The following is a 25,638-nucleotide window of genomic DNA, read 5'->3' on the forward strand; positions in this document are numbered from 1 at the left end:
CTGTGCATGAACTGTAGAATGATCAACATACTATATAAATATATATATGGTGTAAGGTAGCTGTGTCAGCATACGTAGACTGCAAAGGAACAGTTAACGGGTTCATTCCATGCTGAACAGAAAGGAAACACGTTTTGGCCGTGGAGCCTTCTTCAGGTGTGAGGTATATACAGATGCAGCCATTCAAAATCAAGCAGGGTATGCTGCGGGATAATGCAGTGGGTGTGTCGCATCAAAATGTGGTATAACGCGTCATACCGCAAATTAGATTGTTAATAGTATCTGGAATCACCTTGTAAAACCGCCAGGAGGAGCTAATAAAGCTTAACCTCTCATTTCCAGCATTTGAGCTTTTAAATTTAAACTGTGTATTACAGCATGTTAATCATCATACATTACAAAGTTGGTATATTTTATGAAAGCAAGATTGCTCAGTTGGGCAAAAGTACACAACCTACCTTTATCATAAATATTTTAATTATGCAGAAATATTTTATGCATCGAAGTCTTTACCGAAGATATTACTAATAGTATTAATAATGAATGACCTTGGACAAGCTGTAAACTCAAAAGTATTTCCCTTTATCACCCAAAGAATTACTATTTTTTCATTGACAAAAAGGAACACCACAGCTTTTCGTTGATCGATCACATATTCGTTTCCAATCATACAAAGTAAGTTTTGAGAATCTCCGATTCACCATGCCTTTAATATGCTCATAAACGATATTAATTTAAGAACATAAACATATAATGTAAACTGTATATTGCTGGTATTGGTAGTTTAAATAAAAAAAAAATACACACCAATATGCCATTTCTCCCTAAACATTTTAAGCATCAAAGTCTTACATGTGGTTATTTCGGAAACGTTTTTACGTGCTCCTTTTGACTATATTACTGTACATTTATATACTTTGTGAAAAGTGACAATTTTAAGCTTTTCTGCGAATATGCTCGTTATTGGATTAAACAAAAGCATACCGATTTCAGAAATAACCACATATAAGACTTTGATGCTTAAAATGTTTAGGGAGAAATGGAATACTGGTGTGTATTATTTCTTTAAACTTCCAAGACCAGGAATGTACAGTACAGTTTACATAATATCACCAGAAAACCGGATGTTTTCTGGTGACAGCTCCACCTGCCAGTTTTACAAGGTGATTCCGGATTCTATTAACAATCTAATTCAAATCTAATTTGCATATGGTAATTGTGGTATACTGCGACACATACAACGCGTTGTGCCACAGCATACCCCGCTTGTTTTGAATGGCTGCATCTGTATGATATTTGGGTAGCACCTTACCTAAAGGAAACAGTGGAGCAGCTTACTCCAAAGTGTCTGCCAGTTCTGGCACATGACGTGCCTGCCTGCAGTATGCCAATGGCTTTCTTTCTTGCTTCTGGTGACATTCAAGAAAGAAAACTGATTAAGTGTGGCCTTTTTCTTGCAGTGACCTAAGCTTTGAATAAAGGCCTTTTTAAAGGTGACCTGATCGGGCATTGTTCCACCTGTACCTTGTTGAGTAAAAGTGCACATAATGAGCTTTCGTGTGATTGGCAAGTTGCAATGCCTCCCTACACAAGCTGTATTGCTGGTCAGAGGGCTTAAAACAAATTGACAACTTTTTGTGAGAGTACATAAGCAATAACTATACTATTCTCATTCCAGAAAATGTTGTTTCATATATATATATACATAGCACAAAGAACACCATCCCTACTGTCAAGAATGGTAATGTTATATCATGTTACTAGGATGTTCCTCATTGGCAAGGACTAGGGCACAAGTCAGGATACAATGAAAATCAATGGAACAAAGTACAGAATAGTCTTTGAGGAAAACGTTTCAGAATGAAAGAATTCGAAGAATGAAGGAATTTAAGGAATAGCTTAAGGATTACAGTCCATCAGTGGTCCCTTTGCAACTTGACTGAGCTCGAAGTTCTTTAAGGAGGAATGGACAAATATTACCAAATCTACAGTAGTTGTGCTATATTTGTACTGTTTAGACCTATCAAATATATATCCAATATGGTTATATTTCAAGCATTAATACAGGGTATGTACACATAACTAACCCATAATTCTATATTTTCATATATAATTAATTTTCAGAGTGTTTGAGTGTTTGTTGTTCACATGGAAGTTTTTTGTTAAAATGTGTAAATGAAGGTAAAAATATTTCTGATTCATTGTGTCATTGTGACTATTAGGCCACAAAATGTGTTACTTTGTAAAGGATGTGTGGACTTTATGTAGGCACTGCATATGTAGATTAACATGAAGATTGTTAGCTCTTTAAAATATTAAGCACTCACAAATAAAAGATAGCCATGTAAAGAAAGGTAGTAAGCATTAGTAATCATTATAATACTACAGTCAGTTTAGATTTATGAATTTTGTTACATTGACAGATTATTTAGCTAAAGATACACAGTGCCTTCAGAAAGTTTTCAGAACCCTTCTCTTCCACACTTGTGTTGCGGATGTATTTCAAAATGGATTGAATTGACTCCTTTTTGCCATCAATCGACACACAATACCCCATAATGACAAAGTGAAAACATGTTTTTAGGAATTTTTGCAAATTTATTAAAAATAAAAAACTGAAATCTCTCATTTACATAAGTGTTCAGATGCAGATGCTTTACTATTACACAACAGATTGAGCTCATATGCATTCTATTTCTTTTGATCATCTTTGAGATGTCTCTATAATTTGATTGTAGTCCAATTTACTTGATTGGACACGATTTAGAAAGGCACACACCTGTCTTTATAAGGTCCCACAGTTCACAGTGCATGCCAGAGTAAAAACCAAGCCATGAAGTCCAAGGAACTTTCTGTAGACCTCCAAGATAGGATTGTGTCAATGCATAGATTTGGAACAGGGTATAAAAAATTGGTAATGCATTGAAGGTGGCCTCCATCATTGTCAAATGGAAGACGTTTGGAACCACCAAGACTCTTCCTAGAGCTGGCCATCCGGCCAAATTGGGTATTCGGGTAAGAAGGGCCTTGGTCAGGGTGGTGACCAAGAACCCAATGGTCACTCTAGCAGAGCTTCAGAATTCCAGTGTAAAGATAGGAGAACCGGTTGGAAGGACAACCATCTTTGCAGCGCTCCATCAATCAGGTGTCTGTGGTAGAGTGGCTAGACGGAAGCCACTCCTGAGCAAAAGGCATATGACAGCCCGCTTGGAGTTTGTCAAACAGCACTTAAAGGACTCTGAGAGCATGAGGGTAAAGATTCTCTGGTCTGATGAGACAAAAATTGAATTATTTGGCTTGAATGCCAAACCCAATGTCTGGCGAAAACCAGGTACTACTCACCTGGCAAATACCATCCATATGGTGAAGCACAGTGGTGGCAGCATCATGCTGTGGAGATGCTTCTCAGTGGCAGGGACTGGGAAACTGGTCAGGATTGAGGGAAAAAAAGGAGCCAATTACAGAGAGGTCCTTGAAGAAAACCTGCTCCAGAGTGCGCACAACCTTGAACTAGGGCGAAGATTCACCTTTCAGCATGACAACGATCAAAGCACAAAGCCAAGACAACACTGGATTGGCTTCGGAACAAGTCTCCGAATGTCCTTGAGTGGCCCAGCAAAGCCTTGACTTGAACCCCATAGAAATTCTGTGGAGAGACCTGAAGATTGCAGTTCACTGACAGTTCCCATCCAGTCTGACAGCTTTAGAGGATCTGCAAGGAAGATGGAGAGAAACTGTCCAAATCCAGGTGTGCAAAGCAGGTAGAAGCATACTCAAGAAGAATAACACCTGTAATCGCTGCTAAAGGCACTGCTACAAAGTACTGAATAAAGGGTCTGATTACTTATGTAAATGGAAGATTTCAGTTTTTTATTTTTAATAAATTTGCAAAAATTCCTAAAACATGTTTTCACTTTATCATTATGGGGTATTGTGTGTTGAATGATTGCAAAAAAGAATCAATTCTTTCCATTTTGAAATAAGTCAAACAACAACAAAGTGTGGAAAAAGTGGAGGGGTCCAAATACTTTCTGAAGCTATCCTATGGACTGTTTTTTGGACATGTTTTTTCTAAAAAACACTTAAAAGAGGTGAACATGCTACATACCTTTTCACCCTTATTCAATGCAGATAAATGGTAAATTCATTACATTGTTTAATTACAGTAAGATTTTCCATTATTCATCTTTTGCTTAATTTGTCAACCCCTCCTTAACCATGGAGTCAAATATTGTATACCATTATTTGCTGCTGCATCTGGAAACTTGTATGTTTTTTTACATAAAATTTTACATTTTATTTTGAATTAACATTTAACTTGGCAATTTTATGTGTGCTTTTGTCTATTAACGATCTCTCAAAAGCCTTTTATTTTTCGTGTCATTTTTCCTAGTTTATGTTTCTTCAGATACAATGTACTTTTATGATAATGTCTCTGGTTATAAATTACTTTGTCTCAAAAGATTTAAAGTTGAATAAGGTTCACAATAATGGGTCCACAAAGAAATCTTTCTAAATGAGTACTCAACTAAAAGAAGAGACCAATATTTGAATTGTTAGTTAAATTAATCTGTGTAAAGAAAATATAACTGACAAAATATACTGACATTTTATCCTAAGCAGTTGTCTGAAGATAGCTTTAAGGAATAAGGTTAGGTTGAAAACAAAGGTTTCTGTACGAATAAAAGCAAACTAAGTCATAAAAAAGAAACAGACAATTGCACAAATAGCACAAAATATTCCTTTGCTGACTAGAACTTTCTCCTGATTTCAAATAGTATGAAATGTTTTACCAAAAAGACTATGTTGAAACAACAACAAAAAGGGGACTTCCTCTTTTAACAAATGTGTAAATAAACAGGAATTCCAAAAGATATCACTATAAAGCAGTATATCAGAATAAATCTGTATTAATTCATCTTCTATTAACACAACAATATTTGGGAAGAAAGCATCTACCACCGAGTGACTTTTTTCATCTCTTTGTTTTAATAGGCACCATTGCAGATACATGCAGCTTTAATAGCCTTAGACGCATTTCAAGAGAAGAATAAGAGGTTGCCAGGCATCGGGTAAAATTTCAGTCTTCTAAATCCTTATTATACAAAAATTGTATAAACTATCATTCAAAATCTTCCAATGAAATTGTCATACCTCATCCTTCACATCGGCTAGCCTAGAAACAGAGACCGTCCTGTTCTACCTTTTTGGCATGATCCAAAATCCCTGTCTGCCTGGCAGCACAATAATTAAAAAAATGAATTTTGGTTGCACCACTAATTGCAATGTCAGGGGTTGCATCTTGTCTGGTTTGTTGTATTCATAATTTGTTTGCTTGGGTTTGCTCCAGTTGCTGCATCCCAACTTCCTAAGGCAAGCTGTTTAGGATGTGCTGTCCTAGGTGTAGTGTTGCCTTGCACCTTATGTTTCTAAGATTTGCTTTGGGCGGCCATGGTACTCACCAGGAAAAACAGCCTTTTGATCATGGATGTAGCCTTGAAAGGAAAATGAATGAGTAACGATCTTATAATTTATAACCTAAGAGTTCTACAGATGTTACAAAGTGAAAATGCGGTTATTTAGGAAGTAACAACTTTTGAAAGACTGAACTTCAATGAAAGGAGTTAGTCTTAATGTAATATATAACATTAGATTATATAACATTATCATCTTATAACTACATGCATACATGCACTTCAGAAATATATTGTTTTTTAAAGTCTCCAGACATGGGCTCCACATGGATGCAACATAAGTAATTGTGTTGCACTTTTTTTGGTGTAAACTGCCAAATGTTGCTCACACATATCTAGTGTGCTTCACTGGGATGCTATAATGTTTAACTTGGTAGTGAATGAAACTATTTAAACTACCTACAAACAAGGAATGCCACATCATGCCATACAAGGAATTACAGTTAGTCACTGTTGTATATGATATAAATGATCATATATATGATCATCATATGATCCTGTGATTGTCTGTTTGACATAAGAGTAGTTTGTGTTCATGAATGACAAAAAATCCCAATTAAATACATTTTGATTCCGTATTGTACCACAATAAAATGTATTTGTTGGATTCTAGAGTCCAACAAGGTTTGATTTGTATGTTTAATTCTACTTTATAAATATGTAAAAATTTAATTTATTAAATGTTCATCAGAGCCTCATGATATTAATAACTTCAAAACTGTATGTATTAGGAGTCTTCAAGATGCTGAAGTATTAATAAAGCTGACAGAAGAAGTGAACAGATCATTAGTGAACAAAGTAAGTATTATTTATTACAGTTTATTACATTTATCATCTGTAGTATATCCATTGTCATTTTGGACTGTATTCATAGATAGATAATACTTTATTAATCCCATAGGGAAATTGATGTGTTACAGCAGTCCAGCCCAAGACAAGCAAAACAGACATCAGAATAGTTATAAAACAAAAGATAAACAAGATAAATAAAAATAAATAAATACATAGGTGTGTGCAAAATGTGCTGATCATAGTTACTGTAAAAACAATAAAATATGTGCAAAATGTGCATATGTTTATACAGACTGATTGTCCAAAAAGTACAATGGAGTAAACATGCTGTCCATAGAGGAGCAAATGAAGGGCTAAAAGTCCTAGCCTAGGGCAGCGTTATACACCCTGACAGCCGCCGGGAGGAAAGACCTGCGGAAACGTTCCCTTGAACACCGTAGCTGGAGCAGTCTATTGCTAAATGTGCTCTGCTGCTCAGTAACAGTCCCATGAAGCGGATGAGAGGTGTTGTTCATGATGGCTGTGAGCTTGGTCAGCATTCTCCTCTCAGCCACCACCTCCATGGGGTCAAGGCTCCTCCCCAGCACAGTGCCAGCCTTCTTGATGAGTTTATTGAGCCTATTTGCATCTTTTGTCATGATGCTGCTGCCCCAGCACACCACAGTGTAGAAGATGGCTGCCGCCACCACTGATTCATAAAAAATGTGTAGCAGTGTTCCACACACACACCAAAGGACCTGAGTCTCCTAAGAAAATAGTTGGCTCTGACCTTTCTTGTACAGGGCATCAGTGTTACCAGACCACTCCAGCTTATCATCCAGGTGTACCCCTAAGTACTTGTAGGAATGTACGCCCTCTATGTCCTCACCCTGGATGGAAACAGGGTTCAGCGGAGACTTATTCCTTCATAGGACTAGTATTAATATTACCACTTGATTTTGAACAGAATATCTAAACTTTTAATGTTGCAAAATAAGAGTAAAGAAGGTCATATACAGTAGCAACTCTTAAATTTGTATCTGGAAATATGTGACAGCATTTCAGCTAAATCAGGTGCCATCAGAATATCGTGCAGTTTAAATTAGTGAAATAAGTGTTTTAATAAGTAAAATAATTTTAAATTATAATTTAATAATATTATTTTATTGGAATAAAACAGTGGTCCCTGTCAGTCATAGGTATTTAGCATTTCTTATGTTCCAGTGGTATTTTTCATAATTTAGAATTCATGAAGTTTTAGGATATGCAGAATACAAAGGTCCTAAATCTGATAGCTTGTAATGTTCCTGTTGCTAGGCCAGCATCAATGAGGAGCTTGTAAAATGGCTGTCGCGCACAGCAAGGGGCTCCCTTCCCCCTTTGTCAGCTGCCCTGGGGGGGATAGCCAGTCAGGAGGTCCTGAAAGCACTAACAGGGAAGTTCTCTCCCCTGCAGCAGTGGGTAGGTCCTTCTTGTCTCATGCCCAGCATTGCTTCCCAGCATTCCCCAAATGGTCCAGAAAGACACTGTCCAGTTAGAACTGCTAATTCTATTTGAAGATAGACATTGAGGATATTGATGGACAGCAACAGAAACCGTAGGTTTTCAATACTGTTTTTACTTTGTGCAAACTATTTTTTGTCAACAAATTTAGAAAACACAATAGTGAAGGACCTACACGTCATGACGATCAAAATTGAATCGAATAGTGGACGATAGAGAAATGTACAAAACATATTAATAACTAGAGTTGAGTAAAGACGTGTAATAAATAACTTAAATACATTCAACACATTTAGTGAAAATGTAGTAGAAACATAGGGTGGTTCTAATTATTTTCTCACATTAAGTTCATGGTAAATCATTAGGATCACGAAAGAAAGAAAACATTCAGTAGTGATAGATCACAGCATAAATACAGAGAAAGGATGAGAAATACAGTGAAGAAAGAGGAAAAGAAGGTTGAGAGGATACACAAAACAGATGAAGAGAGTGAGACAGAAGAATACATTCTTCCTCAAAGCTTGGGCCACACGAGATTGGTTTACTACTCTAATCTACTGTTCCCTAATCAGCAGAGCTGTCAGAGAATAAAAAACATTTTTTTAATGTATTCAGTATTTTATTTCCTGATAACTTTATAAATCTGTTGTAGATGTCTTCATGCTTAATATAGTATTATACAGTACAGTTGACAAAAAGATGCTCTACTTAGATCAGATTGCTTTGTTTCATAATTAGCAGAGTTTTGTTTTTTAAATAGGAAAGAATAGGCAAGGTTAAATGTACATAACGTAACAGAAAATTAACACCACAAATGCAGAACGTACATATCCATGATCTAATCAACCTAAATCTAAGACATCAGCAAACGGGAAACAATTGGAGGATGTAAACAACAATGTGGAGTATTGTGTATCTAAAACTGATCCCACGACTTTGATTGTATTCATGAATCAGACTAGTTTACTGATCTATGCACATGCCATATGATTTCCCAATCAGATTTAGATATTCTTTTCTTAAAATAGACTACTTATATATTTAGGAAATTCAGTATAGCCTGGCTTTGTCATACACTTCGGTATAGATAACAGCAGTAAGCTTCATTTTTACTATGTTTTTTTCCCCACAATCTTTTTCCCTTTTGTCTCCATTTTGATTTAATTTTTTCCTTTTCCTGGGTCTGCAGTTCTATCTGGATGCTGTTGAAGTGGTGAAAGTCCTGGATTCTCTTTCTTTAGATGAGTTCCACCCCAAGTGAGCTATTATTTTAAAATATGTCTGTCTTCCATATTTATCACATATATTTATTCTTTTTTTGTCTGATTTCACAAAACACTGTTGAAAGATTTGCCCCATAGAAGACTTCTCTCACACCCTAAACCTTGAAGTGTTGAAATTCTAGGTATGGCCAAATCTCTTAGGTTTGCTGCTGTGTGATCAGGAGCAGGCCAGTTTTAGAAAATATTTAAATTATCTCTGCTTCCAGACCTCATCCAATATTTAAGCAATTTCATTCTTGGGAAGGTTTGCACACATACAGATGTACTGCTAAAGATGGTGGACATTTTAAGATTATATTTTAATATTTGGATATTTCTCATGGTAGAATGAAAGTCAACAACAACAGCGGTAAATATTTAATTGGTATATAGGTATAAATAGGTAAATATTTATTGTATATCGGTTTTCCCATTGCCTTATAGGTATAGATGAATTCAGTCAAAAAGTCTAGGTACCATTTCCATTTGAGCTCTGAAACAATTCATTTTCAGCAGAAATGTTGTTAATTTCAGGAAGTAGTTTTTAAAATAATTTTACAATAGCTCCATATTAGCTATCACTTTGATGTGGTATAATACATCTCCATACACTCAGTGAAATTCAGAAACTTCAGAAGTCGTGAAACTGTGGTAAGGCTACGTGCCTGGTTAAATGTTATACAGCACATGACACAAAAGCCTTGGATACTGGCTTTCTGATAAATTAACTAGAAGGTCTGTTCTGTATGTGTAACAGTTTCTTCTTTTATTCCTTTCCCTAATTATGTGGCCAGTGAGTCTCTTTGATTTACCCAGTATGCTTGGGAATGTCATCAGTTATCATACTTGGTCCAAAACTCTGAATGTGTCAGAACCATTCTACATTTCTTCTGTGGTCTGCACTGTTTCAGCAAATGTCTAGAAAATCTGCCCTGCAATTCATTCACAATGCATGATAGACAGTAAATGACCCCAAGAGTGCTTCTGATCTTCTGTACATGCATGTATGTTTTTTGTTTGGATTTACAAAGACTCTTTCTTACGATGTGCAAAAGGATAGCAAAGGTTTTTTTTAGTTTATTTGCATATATTTTTGTTTCAGCATTACTCAGACTGATCTTAATGAAATACCAGTAACAGACATTGCATACAAACAAGAAACAGCACAAGCTGTATCAGATTGTCAAAAATCCAATTTATGATTGGGGCCTGTTACTTTTTGGGCAGAGGAGATCGATATGATGCCTTGCGTGCTTGCATTGGAGAAACCATGTGCCAAAAACTGCATAGATTGAGAACATTTTTGGTAAGTATTGTGCATTAGGATGGAAATAAGTTTAATTACTTTATATTAGTACTTTAATACTTAATATATTATTACTTACTTGGCATAACAACTAGTTGCATAGAATTTGGTTTGCTGAGCTCATACAATTAAAAGACTCGTACAATACAAATATACAGCAGAGCCAATAATAATCAGCATGCACAAAGCACATCTTCACGTACCATCCTAGATACACAGCTGTAGTGTTTAAACGTAGTTTTTATTTTGCAAATTGAGAGCAAGGAGTTACCTGGGCAGAAACAAAGAATAGCAATACTGGAACTGAAATGATTACTTCTTCAGTACATTTGGTGAGGCTATACTCTTCACAATATTATGTCAGCCTTAGTCATTTACAGTATGTTTCTTTATCTACTTGCAATTCTTTACTTGATTTAGAAAGTCAGTTTTCCATGGAAGTGTTAATCCTGTCTTTTTAAAAAATATATTCTTATTAGGTTTTGCACTTATATTCTGTTTGTAGGGAGTGTGAAAAATAATGCTGTTTAGCCATTCTTTAGAAAGTGGGTTACTTAGGAGGGTTGCTTCATAAGAATCCCAAGCAAATGCACTGTTAAGTTCTGTTGATCAGTCTTTAGCAAAATTTCCTATGTCCGGTCTTTCAGGTGGGCTGTGGTGCAATTGGCTGTGAAATGCTGAAGAACTTTGCTCTTCTTGGTGCCGGTGTTGCCAGCAGTTCTGGAGAGGTGTGAAGGGGACTGGGGTCTTTTTTTCTGAAAACAGATGGGTCCTCCAGTCAGTTCTGGTGTGGAAGTATCTGGAAATAGTATATATTTAGGGCACTCCAAAGAACCATTGATGCTATTGAAATCTTATTTTATTTAAAATACCATTAAGATCTAATACTTCAGACCTTACCAAATAGTTAATGTATTTTAGATTTAGATTACATTTTGCAGAAGAATCTTCAAGGAGGAGATGATCTTCAGATAAAATCTTTTTGAGGTATTTATAGTTGATAAACTCAATTCAGTTCAACTTTATTGTCAATAAACTTAGGTGCATAGTATAATGAAAAGTGTTTCTCATTAGTCACTCAGGTGCAGTACATAAAAGCATGTCTTTTATTAGATGGTAAGCCATGGTTTTGAAAAAGGTTCTTTGTTAATGCTATAATTGTTTATTGTTCAGCTGTTTATTACAGATCCAGATTTAATTGAAAAGTCAAACCTGAACAGGCAGTTTCTTTTCAGACCGCATCATATACAGGTAATTTTGATATCTGTTCACAAAAGCAACATGCACTTGTTTTCTTACATCTGAATTGTGGAGTGAATACACCTGAATATAAATTAAGGTTTAATAATTATTGAATCTTCACTCTGCCACCTCTGTGGCAAAGAAATATAAGTGTGGTTTACTAGTAAAGGGGTCTTGTGAAGAAAATTGGGGAAAAAAGGTTCATGTTTCACATGATTGAGAGTGGTTTAACTGAAAATATAGCAGCCATGCAGACATAAATGAAGGCTTGAGAAGAGAAAGCCAATTAAAAGAGAAGAGCTTGTGTTATTCCTTTCCTAACCAGCACTCAGTTTGCTGATGGTTTACGTTCCGTATCAAAATTGATCACATGTTAATAACAGGAAACTGTTGAGGTTAATGACAGTTATAAACTGACAGGCATTAAAACTGGAAAAAAATGATTTTTCGACGCAAAAGTGTTTGTTGTGTTTTAAATGTGTCTCAGTACATTCCAAACCTGACACTGATGTAGCTGTCTCTGCTCATTCTAATTGCATCTCTGACATAATTACATGGATGACTTAAAATTTATTTAATCTGAACAAAAACTGAAATCTTGCTTCTTGACACTCCTGTCAACTATGTAAAACAAATGCAGTAACCCTATCTGTACATGGTAATTTACTTGAGTTTCAATCAAAATTGAAGAACTAGGGGTGACATTTGATCCAGGCTTGACAATTGACAATTGCAACATATTGTCAAAACATATGAAAGTTCGCCAGACTGCATCCTATGTTGTTGATGAAAAGCTAATCAACACCTTTTTTTCCTCATATTAACTACTGCAAAGCCCTACTCACAGTGGTATCTAAATCCACATTGAACAAACTACAGTATGTCCAGAATTTGGCAGCCAAAATGCTGACCAGGTCTAGTGCAAGTGATCATATTACTACTATCCTGGAGTCCTTGCACTGGCTTTCTCTCAGGGTTTGTTTCATTTCTAAAATACTAACGCTTACTTACAAAGCTCTGCGTGGCTTGGCGCTGCTGTGCCTGTCTGAAAAACTATCGTTCTACCCCCTTCAGCAACATTCGCTCATCTAATTCTGGTCTTCTGTTTGAAAATGGTGCGGGCATTCTTTTTGAGGGTGCAGTGGATATCACTTAGTACTGTTCCTTATTGGGTTAGGTCAATGTCTTGATAAGGACAGTTTGTTTGGATGGTGGATGTTAACAACGTAATGTCAGTGCTTACCTGTTGACTTATGTGGTTCGACCAGTTTTTCACATGTGGTTATTTGTACAAAAAGGAAAACTATGTGGAGAGAAGCATATTTTGCCCTCCCAATTAATATTCCACTGTTTAAGGTGTATGATATTTTCCCAGACGTTAGTAGGAATGTCCTTATAGGCATGGGAAGTTTTGATAGTTGTTAGATGTATATGGAGAAGCAAAACTAGCTCTCCCTACAGTCTCATCTAGCCATCTCTAATGAGCATTCTTTCCATGGGTACCCTTTTCTCAATTAGGAAAAGCCAAACTGAATAGCTAGGATCTGGGGGTAGAGGAACATAGTAGAAAAACTGATTGCTGCATTGATAAATTGTGTCAGAAATTAATTATTTCAAAGAACTAGGGAGAGAAGAAGGAGTTATGGTTTTGTGTATTTTGAAGAGGGTTTGGTATGTCAGGGCTTCAAGACCCTGTGGCTAACTGAAAAGATAGAGTATGCATAAATCCACTAGTTAAAAATAGAGGTGTCCTTAGTAAGGCCTAGCTCCTACAGATCATGCCACAGTACAGGAACTCAGAAATTATTCCATAAGGGGAAATACTGTTATTACTAATCTCAAAGGTTTCTACACAAAAACTTTCTCCTTAAGTCCAGTGATGCACAGGATGTCACCAAGGCCTGGATCTGTGGTTGTAGAGTTAGCACAGCTCTTCACTTATGGTAAAGGAGACTAAGGGAGGGAAAAAAAGTCTCCCAAAGCAGCAAAGCCACAGGACCATGAAAGAAAAATCCAGCCACAGTTCAGCTAAAACACCCAATACAATTTGCATACCTGTAGAATGAGTTGTAGGCAAAGGATGACGCTGTAGAAGGATCCATTGGTACTCATAATGGCAGACAAGCAAGACCAAGACCCTGGTATAGGCTAGTCAGTAGTAGTAAATAATACTGGTAGTAGTAACATTAGATTGGAGAACATTGCTGTAGAAACATTATTTGTTAGGAAATTTGCTTTTAATAAATCATTGTGTTGTTCAAGCTCTGAACAAACAGGATGTTTGTATTGTAAAAGCACAAAAATAACACTTCATTCTTCACTCTCATACAGTCTTCTTGTACAGGTATAAGTGAATGGGTGTCTCTCAAACTGGTAATCATCCTAAAAACACATGGTTTTAAGTTGTCTTTAAATCAGAAAATAATATTTCTAAGGTTGAGGCACTGTTCTCACTACTAGCTCTAGTAGTTTAGAATGTATGAGTTTGAGAAACAAAAAACAGCAGAATCCGAATTTCAGTCTGAATTTTGTGAAATTCTAATGATTTCAAAAGCAATCCAAATTCAGCTTGTTTTCTCTTGTGTTTCTGCAGTATCCTAAAAGCTCCACTGCTGCAACAGCAACATTGGATATTAACCCACAGTTAAAAATCAATGCTCATCTCAACAAAGTGTGTCCTGCGACTGAAAGTATTTACAGTGATGAATTCTACAACAGAATAGATGTTGTAGTGACAGCACTAGATAACGTGGAGGCAAGAAGATATGTGGACAGGTAAACCATATGTATTGAGTACTCTCCACCTCCAGGACAAGGAGGATTTTTTCTGTCAGCTAACATTCTTTGTATCCATATAATCAAGATATTTCGTTATGATCATGAGAAAGATTGAAGTGAATCAAAATTCTGATGTGTTGGCATTATTTGGATAATAGTTCACTTGAATGTTTCCTGTGCTGGTTTCTTTACATTTTATTGAATTTGTATTGCTCCTGTTTATGCATTGTATTGATTGATTTTATGAGGCAGAATTGTGATATAGTGGTATCCTGCTAATACTGCTTTGAACTTCCAACTCTTCCCATTCTATGTTTGACTGTCATTAGAACACAAGTAGTTGTGAAACTACAGTATAGTATGTGCTATGGATGTTTACCCTACTACTCTATTACAAATCCCTACTGTATCAAAATGATTAGCACCGTGACCTCTTGTCTGAAAGAACATTTTGTCATAGTGTAAAAGTAGCAAAAAAAAAGGTTTATTTTAATAAATAAACAAATTCTGTAAAACTTAAAACAATATTAATACTGTACAGAGTAACAAGCGCATAAAAAACTTTAATAACTATATGTCATGAAAAGCTGTAATCGGCAACTGTAGCTGTATATAGCCGTAGTTTGGTATTATATTATATCTCTCGAGTAGCAGTATTGTATAGACTTTTTTTGTGAATATAGCAACATATTTATTGCTTACAATTTTAAGTAATGAACCATTAAAACAAGAAAGAGCAAACCTCATACCATATTCATATTCTAAAATAGCCAAGCTCACAGTACTGTACATGCTCTTTTTTTCTTTATAGCCGATGTTTATCAAACCGGAAGCCACTCCTGGATTCAGGGACCATGGGAACAAAGGGACACACAGAAGTCATTGTACCAGACATGACAGAGTCTTATAATAGCCATGTAAGTATTGACATTTGAGCAGGGAACTGCATCCATGTATCTTAATAACTAATGGTTAATTCCACACTAAAAAAAGACACATGAAGATGGCTTGACAGCTAAAATGTGGTACAGATCCAACCATTCAAAATGCGAGGGATGTGGCGGTTAACCGCGTTGCATGTACCACATCATACTGCATGTTTTTTTAAATATGGTGAAATAACTTGCAAAACCACCAGTTGGAAAACTTAGTCTCATGTGCAACATCTGGGCTGTTGCCAGAAAACGCCCGGTTTCAAATCCCAGTTAATGCTGAGGGATAATCTTTTTTCCAATTACAGAATTTGCGGTGTAAATTTTAATAATTTTAAGTGTATTACAGCATGTTAAAAATTAACTTTGAAAGGTATTTTTATAAAAGCAAGATTGCTCAGTTGGACAGAAGTACACAACCCTCAACCTTCTTCATAAATATTTTAATGATGCATCAAAGACTTTAACTTGGTAACTTACAGTACGTTGTGGTAATAACGTGCTTGTTCTTACATTATAAAGATTACATACTGTACTTCATAAAAGCAGGTTATTGCACACTTCAGCTGTCGTGAAGTGTGTTGGAATCTGCATGCTCTCTCAGCGTAGTTAATGACAATGAAATGTTGTCCCTGGAATAGGCGTACTGTATAAACGATAAAGCAAAGATTATGAGAAAAAATCACGAGTAAACTGGGTGAAAACTAGAGCTGAATCCCCAGATTTAAATCCAAAGATGGTCTGTCATTCACTGAAAGACTATATTTGAAAAAAGGCAAAACCGACAGGAAGAACTCATCAGAGCGATTAACAAGTTCTGGGAGGAAGAGCTGACTGAACAAAGTTGCAATTATTTTATTAACAGACTTTTTCTTGTTCTTCCAAAGATTGTTGAGTGCAGTGTGGGACATTCGGGAGTGTGATTTTACGAATGTTTTTGTTCTGTCTTGCATTGTCAGATTGTGAATCAATACAAGCATTTAATTAAATATGCGTTTGCATATCACAAATCAAAAATAAGTAAAAAATAGTATGAAAAGGTCTTCGAATCTGCTTGCCCCTTAGGAATAATGGGGTCTCTACATTATAAAAGTAAATATAAAACCCTAAAATGAAATAAACACAGTAATAAATAATGTGTTTTACATTAACTTTTTCTATGAAGTAATATACAAAACGTCTTATGGTTATTTTGGAAATGTTTTGACATTTTCCTTTTAACTAAATTGCTGCTTATACTGTTGCAATTGACAATGAAATGAAGCTGTCATAGTATGTACTGTAAAGTGCTGTGACCGAGGTACACTTTGGTACAGTACAAATAAATGTATTTTCACATTACTCCTATCCTGGAGTCCTTGCACTGGCTTCCGGTCAAATTCCGCGTAGACTTTAAAATCCTCATGCTCACCTACAAGGCTTTACATGGCTTGGCACCTCAATACCTGTCTGAACTTTTATCGCCCTACTCCCCACCTCGCAACCTCCGCTCTTCAAATTCTGCCCTCCTTACTGTCCCCCAAGCCCGTCTACATTGTATGGGCGACAGGGCCTTCTCCTGCTATGCCCCCAAGCTCTGGAACTCCTTGCCCAAGGATATTAGAGAGTCACCTTCTCTAAACTCCTTCAAATCCAGACTCAAAACCCTCCTTTTCAGAAAAGCCTTTACTTAACTGGTTCCATTCTTCACCCCTCTGCTCTTCTTAATACCATCTTCCACGGTCTCCTCTATTGTTATTGTTGTATTGTTGTAATTATAATTGTGTCCTGTCTTGTGAAATTTTCTTATTTATTGTTGTAGTCTTCTTATTTATTGTTATTGTCATCCTGTAAAGCGCTTTGAGAAGCCACCTTTAAAGGCGCTATATAAAATAAAGTTTATTATTATTATTATTATTATTATTATTATTATTATTTCTCACAAGCTGTTTAAAACTATACAGTAAAAAAATAATATATTGTACATAATATTCACTACTTTATTATTTTCAAATGGTGTTTCTTGTTGCAAGAAAATCACATGCCTTGACTGGGATTTGAACACTGACCTCCCGGTTAATAGGCAGGCACCTAATCCAGCATACCAATCAGGTGCTCGGTGAGATTGCTGAAACAGTTTGAAATGTTTCCAACATAATTGCTAGCAAGTCCAAGAAGTCAATGCAGATGTTTACAAAGAAAATTGAATACGGTAATACTTTGAACTATAAAAATATGTGACATTGAGATCCTTAAATTATTCATTATTCATTTCTTTAGATATATGATTCCATTTTATATTCCCTATTAAGCAGATTCAAAACAGTATACATTTTTTGTGCGATAACGAGAACAAGTATTCATTAATACTTGGTTAAAACATTATAGCTTTTATAAAGCTTTTTATAAAAAATATAAACTTAATATTGTCAGGAGCAGCACATCAAAACTTTTCCAAAATAACCACAGTAAGTGACTGTGTGAAAGACTCTGATGCATAAAATATTTATAAAGAAAGTGGGATACTGTTTTGTATTTTTTATTTAAACTACCACTACCAGCCATATACAGTTTTTATTACATATTTATATTTCAAAATTAATATAGTTTATGATGTTCAGATATGTTGTGCTCTTGTTTTATGCTCACCTACCAACTTTCCCTTTAGTTGTAAATTTCCTTATTAATATATCATATTAAGTGTATTTAAACATATGCAGGAGAGAGATTTAAAGAAGTAATTGTTTCACAAAGAACTAATGCACCACAAGTGCCACCTGTCTGCCATTTTGACCAGCCAAACATGTAACGCGGTTGGTTGTAGATTTTTTTCCACGTTACAGGGTTTTGCTGTGCAGTTTGAACAGGTCAAACAGTCATAACAGGTAAAAGTAGAGTTAACTTTTACCTGTTTTTAGGCAAGTTTTGAATGCAAGGGAAAAAGTAAAGATGTATTTTATGCTGAAAACAAGAAAAGAAACAGGATGTGGAACCTTCTTCGGTTGTGAGAGACAGAGGAAACCCAACAACTTTGGAGTGATGACATGGATTTCCAAAACCAAGCCCTCAAAATGCACTCTTTTTTCATTAACAGAGAATGCCCCACCCATGTTTTTGACAGGGCCCTTTCCCAAGCCAAAAACACCCTTGAGTCATCAACTCAATTAGGAACTCCTGGCCTCACAAATACATTCAATTGGTGCTTTCCTACCACCATTTCTATCCCCAGGACCATCAATGACAACTTCCCCATCTTACGGGATGATCCCTCCACTGGTACCCTTTTTTCTGACCGCCCCACCATCTCATATCGCCAAACACCTAGTCTGCATAACCTTGTTCACCGCACCCTTGACTGTCCTCAGCAATCATCCACACCAGGCACTTTCCCTTGCATCAGAACTCACTGCATCACTTGTAAATATACAGTACCAGTCTATATACTGTATAGAACTAAAAAGATCAGGCAGGCCAAAGGTGACCTCAGAATCAGAGAATACATTCATTAGAGCCACAAGTCTGCAAAACTGGCAAATAACTGCCCCGAAATACAAGCTGAACTCAATGCAACTAGAAGTACAGATGTTTTGACATCAACTGTTCAGAGGAGGTTGCGTGAAGCTGACCTACCAGGAAGAATTGCTGCAAAGAAACCATTGTTAACAGTGCAAGATAAGAGGAATTGACTTGTCCGGGCGAAAATACACAGAAACTGGACCTTTGAGGCCAGCTTCTCAAACACAAGCGTGATCTTTCTGACATTCTAAGGATCACTTAGAGGGCATTATGCTCATCTAGTCGCATTTCATTCCTTACGGGATTTATCCTGCCACTTAAATTAGGGAAAGGGGAAGAAGACTGGCTCAAGGTAAAATGTTGGACTGTGAGCTTGGAAAGGTCTGTTTTATCATACCATTTATGTTAAAATATTCTGAATCATTCTTAAAGCACATTGTAATAAATGATTTTGATTTTATCTTTTAAACAATGTCTCTGCTTTATGGAATGGACACTATAGAAATCTCTTGTTACAAATTGGGGGTTAAAAAATGGTGAAAATCATTTGACTGAGCGGTTTAGTCAATAAGTGAAATAACTATTCATAACCCCCAACTTGTAAGCGATTTCTAACGATATACCCAAGTGGTTGGTATAATTAGAGTCACCTGAATTCTTCATTCTCTGGACAGCTTTGTTGAAAGGAGTAATAATCCGGGCACACTTGGTTAAACAAATATTTATTACAATGACAAGACACAAACTACACTACGCACAACAAAACATACAGCACACCAGTTACTCTATGTACAGTACTTACAAACAAGGTGTTTCAGAGGCCTAACATTCTGGTCACCCAGAAAACCCCAGACTGGGAGCCATAAAAATGCTCTCTTATCCAGGAAACCCAAGTTCCCTACAAAAACATAACAGTATGCTCTCTCTAACAAGGTTCAGATACTTAGCTCAGGTCAGGTTTTGTTTGGATGATCATAAGTAGGGGCTCTTGACTGGCACAATCTTCAAGTTCCAACTCCTCTGGACTCTTGTCTCTTCTCTTCCAGCTTCTTCTTTTTCTTCTTCCTTCTCCTCTTCTTCTGTGTTCTTAATGTGATCTTATACTGTGTGTGTCTGTACTGCTCCTTGACAATCATTAACCCACAACTTACCTTAGTATACTAAGGTAAACCTTAAAATTGTTTCTACTCCAGGGACTCCCCAGACCTCAGCAAACATCCTCTCTGCTTTGCAGTTAGAAGTGTTTACTCTTTCGAATGTCACAAACTTTATCTAAAATCTAAGAGACACTTCTCAGTCACCTAAGGCTGTAACAATATAAATCAGCTAATGACCACTCTTCTTACTTCACAGAATCAAGTGTGATTTTTATGTCTTTGTAGTTTTTATCTCTGCAAAGGTCTGCCTCGGTTTCTTTTTTTAATATTTCTTTTTTTTTAAAACAAGCAATCAGAAACTAGAACAAAACAACCCCTCTTACCCTCCTTCTCCAAATCCTACCTATAAAGACAAATCCATTGTCAAACCCACTGAATGAGCCACTGCCAGAAATAGATTCATCATTCCGGAATGAATCAGACTTTTTCTCAGTAAAATTTGTTACTTCCTTTAGCTTTGTTCTTTTTCTATATTTGTTCTATGGCCTTTTTCATCTGTAGTTTTCTGTATGTTTGGATCCATATAGTTTCCTTCACTTTCAGAGTCTTACTGCTCCCAATCAAGAGCACGTTAATGTGTTTGTGGCTTTCAGTAGGATTAAACAATTTCTGTGAAAGGAGGACATCCTGATTTTTATCCTCCCCCCCCCCATCCCATGGTCTGTAATCAACTGATCTAATTTTCAATCTTTTCATTTACAAATCAACACTTCCCCTGATAATTAATCTCTTTTGTTTTCTTTCATTTTTCCTGCCCACCTATTTTCCTCATATTTATGCCCTCAGGCTCTCTCTTTTTATGCCTGGAGAAAACCCTACAGCTTGACCTTGAGCTCCTCTGTAGCCTCTGTACTGATGGAGCTCCACACAGTTCCTTCTACATTATTGTTGAGGTCATGATAAAGCTAATTCTCACATTTCTAAGTATGTTTAGCTTAGAGATTTTTCAGATAAGTACCTTAGCTTCTGAAAAGGGAGGTTTGTGATTATTATTAACAAAATGTGTTATGTTTATGAAATTTGTAAAATATTTTATTTTTGTGAAAGTTATTTAATGATTTTATTTTCAGCGAGATCCTCCTGAAGAAGAGGTACCATTCTGTACATTGAAATCCTTTCCTGCAGTCATAGAACACACAATACAGTGGGCAAGAGACAAGGTGAGCTTCTCCCCTCACATGGTGTTTTAAAGGGCTACAGGTAGTGAACAAAAATGGAAATAGCTAGGTAAATGAATAATGAAAGCAAGATCTTCCACACAAGTGTGGCTTATTTGCTAACTAAACAAATTATATACCAGCATGCTTAGGATGATATATAAAAAGGCTGGGACAGATAATGGTTACCTAGCATGGCTACAAGAGCAAAGCTCAGTGATGTTAAAAGAGGGATTACTATTGTAATTATAATCAACTAATCAACTACAGATTTCAACCTGCTGTGAGAGCAGCCAGTGTCCTCAAACAGTCCTCTGAGAACTACGCAGAGTGGAGTTTACAGTCAGGTTACAGTCCACATAATGCTTTTCACACCTGGCAATGCAAATTCGCATGTCAGCTGATGCTAAAAGCAGAGGCAGTGAACTGCTGAGCGTGGAGAAATGTGATAATGATAATGAAGAATAATTATTCTTCACCATGCAACAAGTAAAAGTTTATTCCATGATGAAAAGAGACACAGCATTTCAGCTGTGGAGTCTTCCTCAGGTTTCTTCTCTTTTCTGCATGGAATAAACCTTTACTTATTACTTTGCAGCCTACGCATGCTGACGCAGCTACCTAATTGATTGTTCACTATGTTCTAACAAACCTACAACTGTTTTGTATCATAAAAAACTTTACAGTTTTGAGAGCTGGGCTCCGAAAGTGAAGGGTTATGGTTGTTCTGCAGTGTTTTGAGGGCATTTTCCTGGTGTGGTGTGAGTGTACTCATTCCTTAGAAATTAAAGTCAATGCTAATCGCTACTCTATGGCACTACTCTGAGTGATCATGTTCACCCCATGTTGTAACAGTTCTTTTCTGCTGGGAGTGATGTCTTCCAGGATGACATTATCCAAATCCACAAAGCATGTGTGATCTGTGATGCTGTGATTTTTATTTTCACATTACCATGGTCAAATATTTAAGTATTTATCTCTGAATCCCATGAATAAAAATCCTAAAAAGAAAAAAATGGTGAGCAGTGCTTGCTTGTTTGTCTAATGCAAGAGTCTAATATGCCAGACACCAATTTAAAATAATTTCCTGAACTTTTTGCATGCCAGTGGGTAGGGTTTAGGCTAAGACCCATTTAAGTTCTGAGTTAGGGTAGATAAAGTAATTTAAACCTTTGGTGAACAACTTTGGCTGCTTTATGCCTTTCCCTTTTGTTTTCTTTAGCTCTTTAGCTGTCTTCAGGAGATTTTACACCAGAGAAGCTATTATATGATTTATAATTCTTGTTTTGTATCTAAGACACATGTAGTTGATTTAAATAAAATAATTATGACTTTCAAACATCTGTTTTTTTCTGCATGGACTGCACTTTTTATTTCTACCTGAACAAAAGGGTTACCTATGCAAGTCTTCAGATTGGTTGTCATGTTTAAAGAACACAACAGAACCCAAACAAGTATTTATGGGATATCCTGTAATGATACTTGACACTTCTTTGAACTTGGCATGAATTGCCCATGGAACAACAGTGTTGCAACCCCCGTACAGAATTCCAGACATTAGTAGACTGTATACCTATAGGCTGTACTGGCCACATGTAGTGATGCCTCATGAAATGACTTTATATTGTTGTTTGAATTTTTGTCCACTACCTAAGCCTCATTGTTAAAAGAGCTTCTAACTAAAGCCCATTTTCTCTGTGCAGTTTGAAAGTGCTTTTACACACAAGCCTTCAATCTACAACAAATTTTGGCAGACATATTCATCTGTAGAAGAAGTATTACAGGTAAGAAGAACATTGAAACCATAACATTAAGCTATAGAAAATTTAGTGTTACTTGCAATTATAGAAGTACTTGGTAAATAATCAGAAAAAATATTTGTGTTTCTTGAATACATAAGAGTTTTATGTGTTCTGCATTTAAAGAAAAAACACTTGTGTGCCTGGTGTAAGGAGAAGTAAGAAAGAAAAAGCACCTGGTTTTTATGCAAATAAAGTGTGAGCTGTATAAAACAGTTTTCTATAGCTTTTTACAGATGCAGCCACTAAGAACATGCTGTACGTCTTCCAAATGTGTAACCTGTAACCCGGCAAGTTGAGTTATGCAATTCACTGGCCAAAGATGATGGCATTTGTGCTGTGTTAGATGTCAGTGAAATGATTGCTTCATTTAATCTCTTTAATGTGCATGTTTAAATCTGCTTAATATGCAATATTAATATGGAATTTAACATTTAAAGGGAACTTTTGGTAGCTGAAAATAAAAACAGAAGTATAATGTAAGATATACTTAATGTACCTAATGTAATGCAAATTTCTGCACTAAGTAATCAGTTTTGATTATGAAAAATATATTTCACACATACTGTACTGTAGTGGCTTTAAAGCCATACGGTCTCATACATAATATAAACCTAATATACATAAGGTAGATGGTAGTGGTAGCTAAATATAAAAAGTACACAACGGTACTCCACCTTCTTCCTACACATTTTATGCATGAAAGTCTTTAACTCAGTTATTTTGACATGGTAACTTCATAAAAAGATATAATGTTTTATTCATTTCTACAAATCCTTAATAAGAAAACTTTACTTGCTGGTATTGTTGTAAAAAAGTTGTGGAACTGATCTAATTAATTTAATAATTAACATACTGTTATACACATTTTAAAATTCTAAAGTAAAAGTCTAAACATAACTTGGATGACTTTGGACAAGCTGTATACTCAAAGTATAATTTCTTTAGCACATTTGTACAAGCACTTGGAATCTGTCCAAGCCATACTTTGTCAGGCATTTTGTTTTACTTCAACGGGCATAAAAACTTCCTTGCTTTTAACAGGGCGTTTCATAATTTCTAACTACGAAAATGATTTAAAATGCGACACCTATCATGAAAAGAAAAAAATACACACCAGTATTCCATTTCTCCCTAAACATTGTAAGCTTCGAAGTCTTTAACTAACGTGATACCGGAGTCAACAAGCATACTTTTAGAATTTGATTAAAAGGGAATATAATATGGAATCGCGTATCTCAAGAATTTAATAACGGTATGATTATATCCGTGTACTGCGGCAGGGCTGTGTAGGGCTGTTTCGCCTGCCTGCTTATGCGAGCTGTCTTGTAGCCTACTGGTCTAGGTGCGTGACTACCAACTGGCAGGTTGTGTGTTCGAATCCAGCTGGTGCTGGACCTTTCAGTTTTATTTATTTATTTTTTAATCGCGTAACATAAACATATTACCGTATGGAAACTGTACTGTATACAATATGTATATGTATATTTAATGTCTTAACTGTGCCCGTTTAAGTATTGAATATTCATATCTAATTTTACCACTGAAGGGAAATCTTAACATAAACATACAGTATATGGCTGGTCTCGGTACTTTAAAGAAAAAAATACACACCAGTATTCCATTTCTCCCTAAACATTGTAAGCTTCGAATGAAACCACTAAATGAAGACATAAATATAGAAATCTTAAGATTTGTTTTATTTAATGTTGGTAGCAGGATGAACTGTCAGAGTGTATATTTTGTCGCAAAGTTGCTACAAGATGTTAACAGTAAAAAAGGTATTTAGAAATGAGTTATTTCAAGATGAAAAAGAAAACATACACGAAACATGGTTTCATTACGACCAGAATCGGTCTTGAGATATTTTTAACTTGATTTACAGTATTTGAGAGGTATGTCTTAACACCGATACTACAGTGCTTCAGTACTGCTCACGTATATGTTTCTAGGTTTATATTATGCATTTCATACGGTCAAATTACTTTTGAGCAACTAATAAGAAGCGCGAAATATGCGTTTTAGTTTCGTTTTGTGCTGGAACCCGTGGATTGATTAGAGATATCAAGTACATACAAGTCATTTTTTAAATGTTGTAGTTCGTCTTGAAAAAATGTTACGAGTACATCATCTATCAACAATTACACAGGTTCTGTTTCCATATTGCGGATTTTGGTTAGGTACAGTATTATCAAATCCAGTGGCGCTGTGTGTTACTTTGCTGAGTCCCATGTCACATGGTCTGTGATTGAAACCTGTAAAACCGGTTTAATTCGTCACAGCCAGCACTCTTCAGGTGTGAGGGTCTTCTGCTCAGAATGAAACGCTAAAATGTTTGTGTATATTCTAATGGTAGTGGGGGCAGGGTGTGTGGGAACACCCTGCATTGGAGATCTATGTTCTTCACACCTGAAACATTTTCTCTGAAAGGATTTTCTTCGCAGTTTAACCGATCTTGTTACAGCATGTTACAGTTTACTATTATTAACCATATTAATTTTAAGTGCTTAATGTAAAATCTTGTAAAAATATATTTTCATTGTTCAAATATACATTAATATACATTAAGTCTGACTATCATATAATAAGTTAAATACAAAACTAAAGAAAAAATAGGGTTAAATATAATTCAAAATATTTTGCTAACAATGTTAACTGTTTATGAATAATAAAATGTATTAACTAAGGAGTAGGATGGCACAGTTGTTAGTATGTTTTTTGTTTTGTTTCTTTTTCATAAATACAACAGTAGTACCTGATGT

The 25,638-nt window shown here is 35.8% G+C and overlaps 1 protein-coding gene across 5 annotated transcripts in view; it reads left to right on the forward strand.

Moving 5' to 3' along the window:
- Positions 1–25,638, forward strand: part of uba6 (ubiquitin like modifier activating enzyme 6) — a 107,689-nt gene that overhangs the window by 52,274 nt on the left and 29,777 nt on the right. For 4 of the 5 annotated variants that reach the window (XM_006629887.3, XM_015345319.2, XM_015345323.2 and 1 more), the window contains 11 exons: positions 4,996–5,072; positions 6,206–6,272; positions 7,563–7,706; positions 8,938–9,005; positions 10,238–10,316; positions 10,964–11,044; positions 11,490–11,567; positions 14,152–14,333; positions 15,148–15,253; positions 20,991–21,080; positions 22,781–22,861. In XM_006629887.3, coding sequence (XP_006629950.3) covers positions 4,996–5,072; positions 6,206–6,272; positions 7,563–7,706; positions 8,938–9,005; positions 10,238–10,316; positions 10,964–11,044; positions 11,490–11,567; positions 14,152–14,333; positions 15,148–15,253; positions 20,991–21,080; positions 22,781–22,861 — 1,053 coding nt within the window. The remainder of the gene's footprint in view (positions 1–4,995; positions 5,073–6,205; positions 6,273–7,562; positions 7,707–8,937; positions 9,006–10,237; positions 10,317–10,963; positions 11,045–11,489; positions 11,568–14,151; positions 14,334–15,147; positions 15,254–20,990; positions 21,081–22,780; positions 22,862–25,638) is intronic. The other variant, XM_015345322.2, reaches the window with a different exon arrangement.

The sequence above is a fragment of the Lepisosteus oculatus genome, chromosome 1 (genome assembly GCF_040954835.1).
Source record: "Lepisosteus oculatus isolate fLepOcu1 chromosome 1, fLepOcu1.hap2, whole genome shotgun sequence".
NCBI classification, from domain to species: Eukaryota; Metazoa; Chordata; class Actinopteri; order Semionotiformes; family Lepisosteidae; genus Lepisosteus; species Lepisosteus oculatus.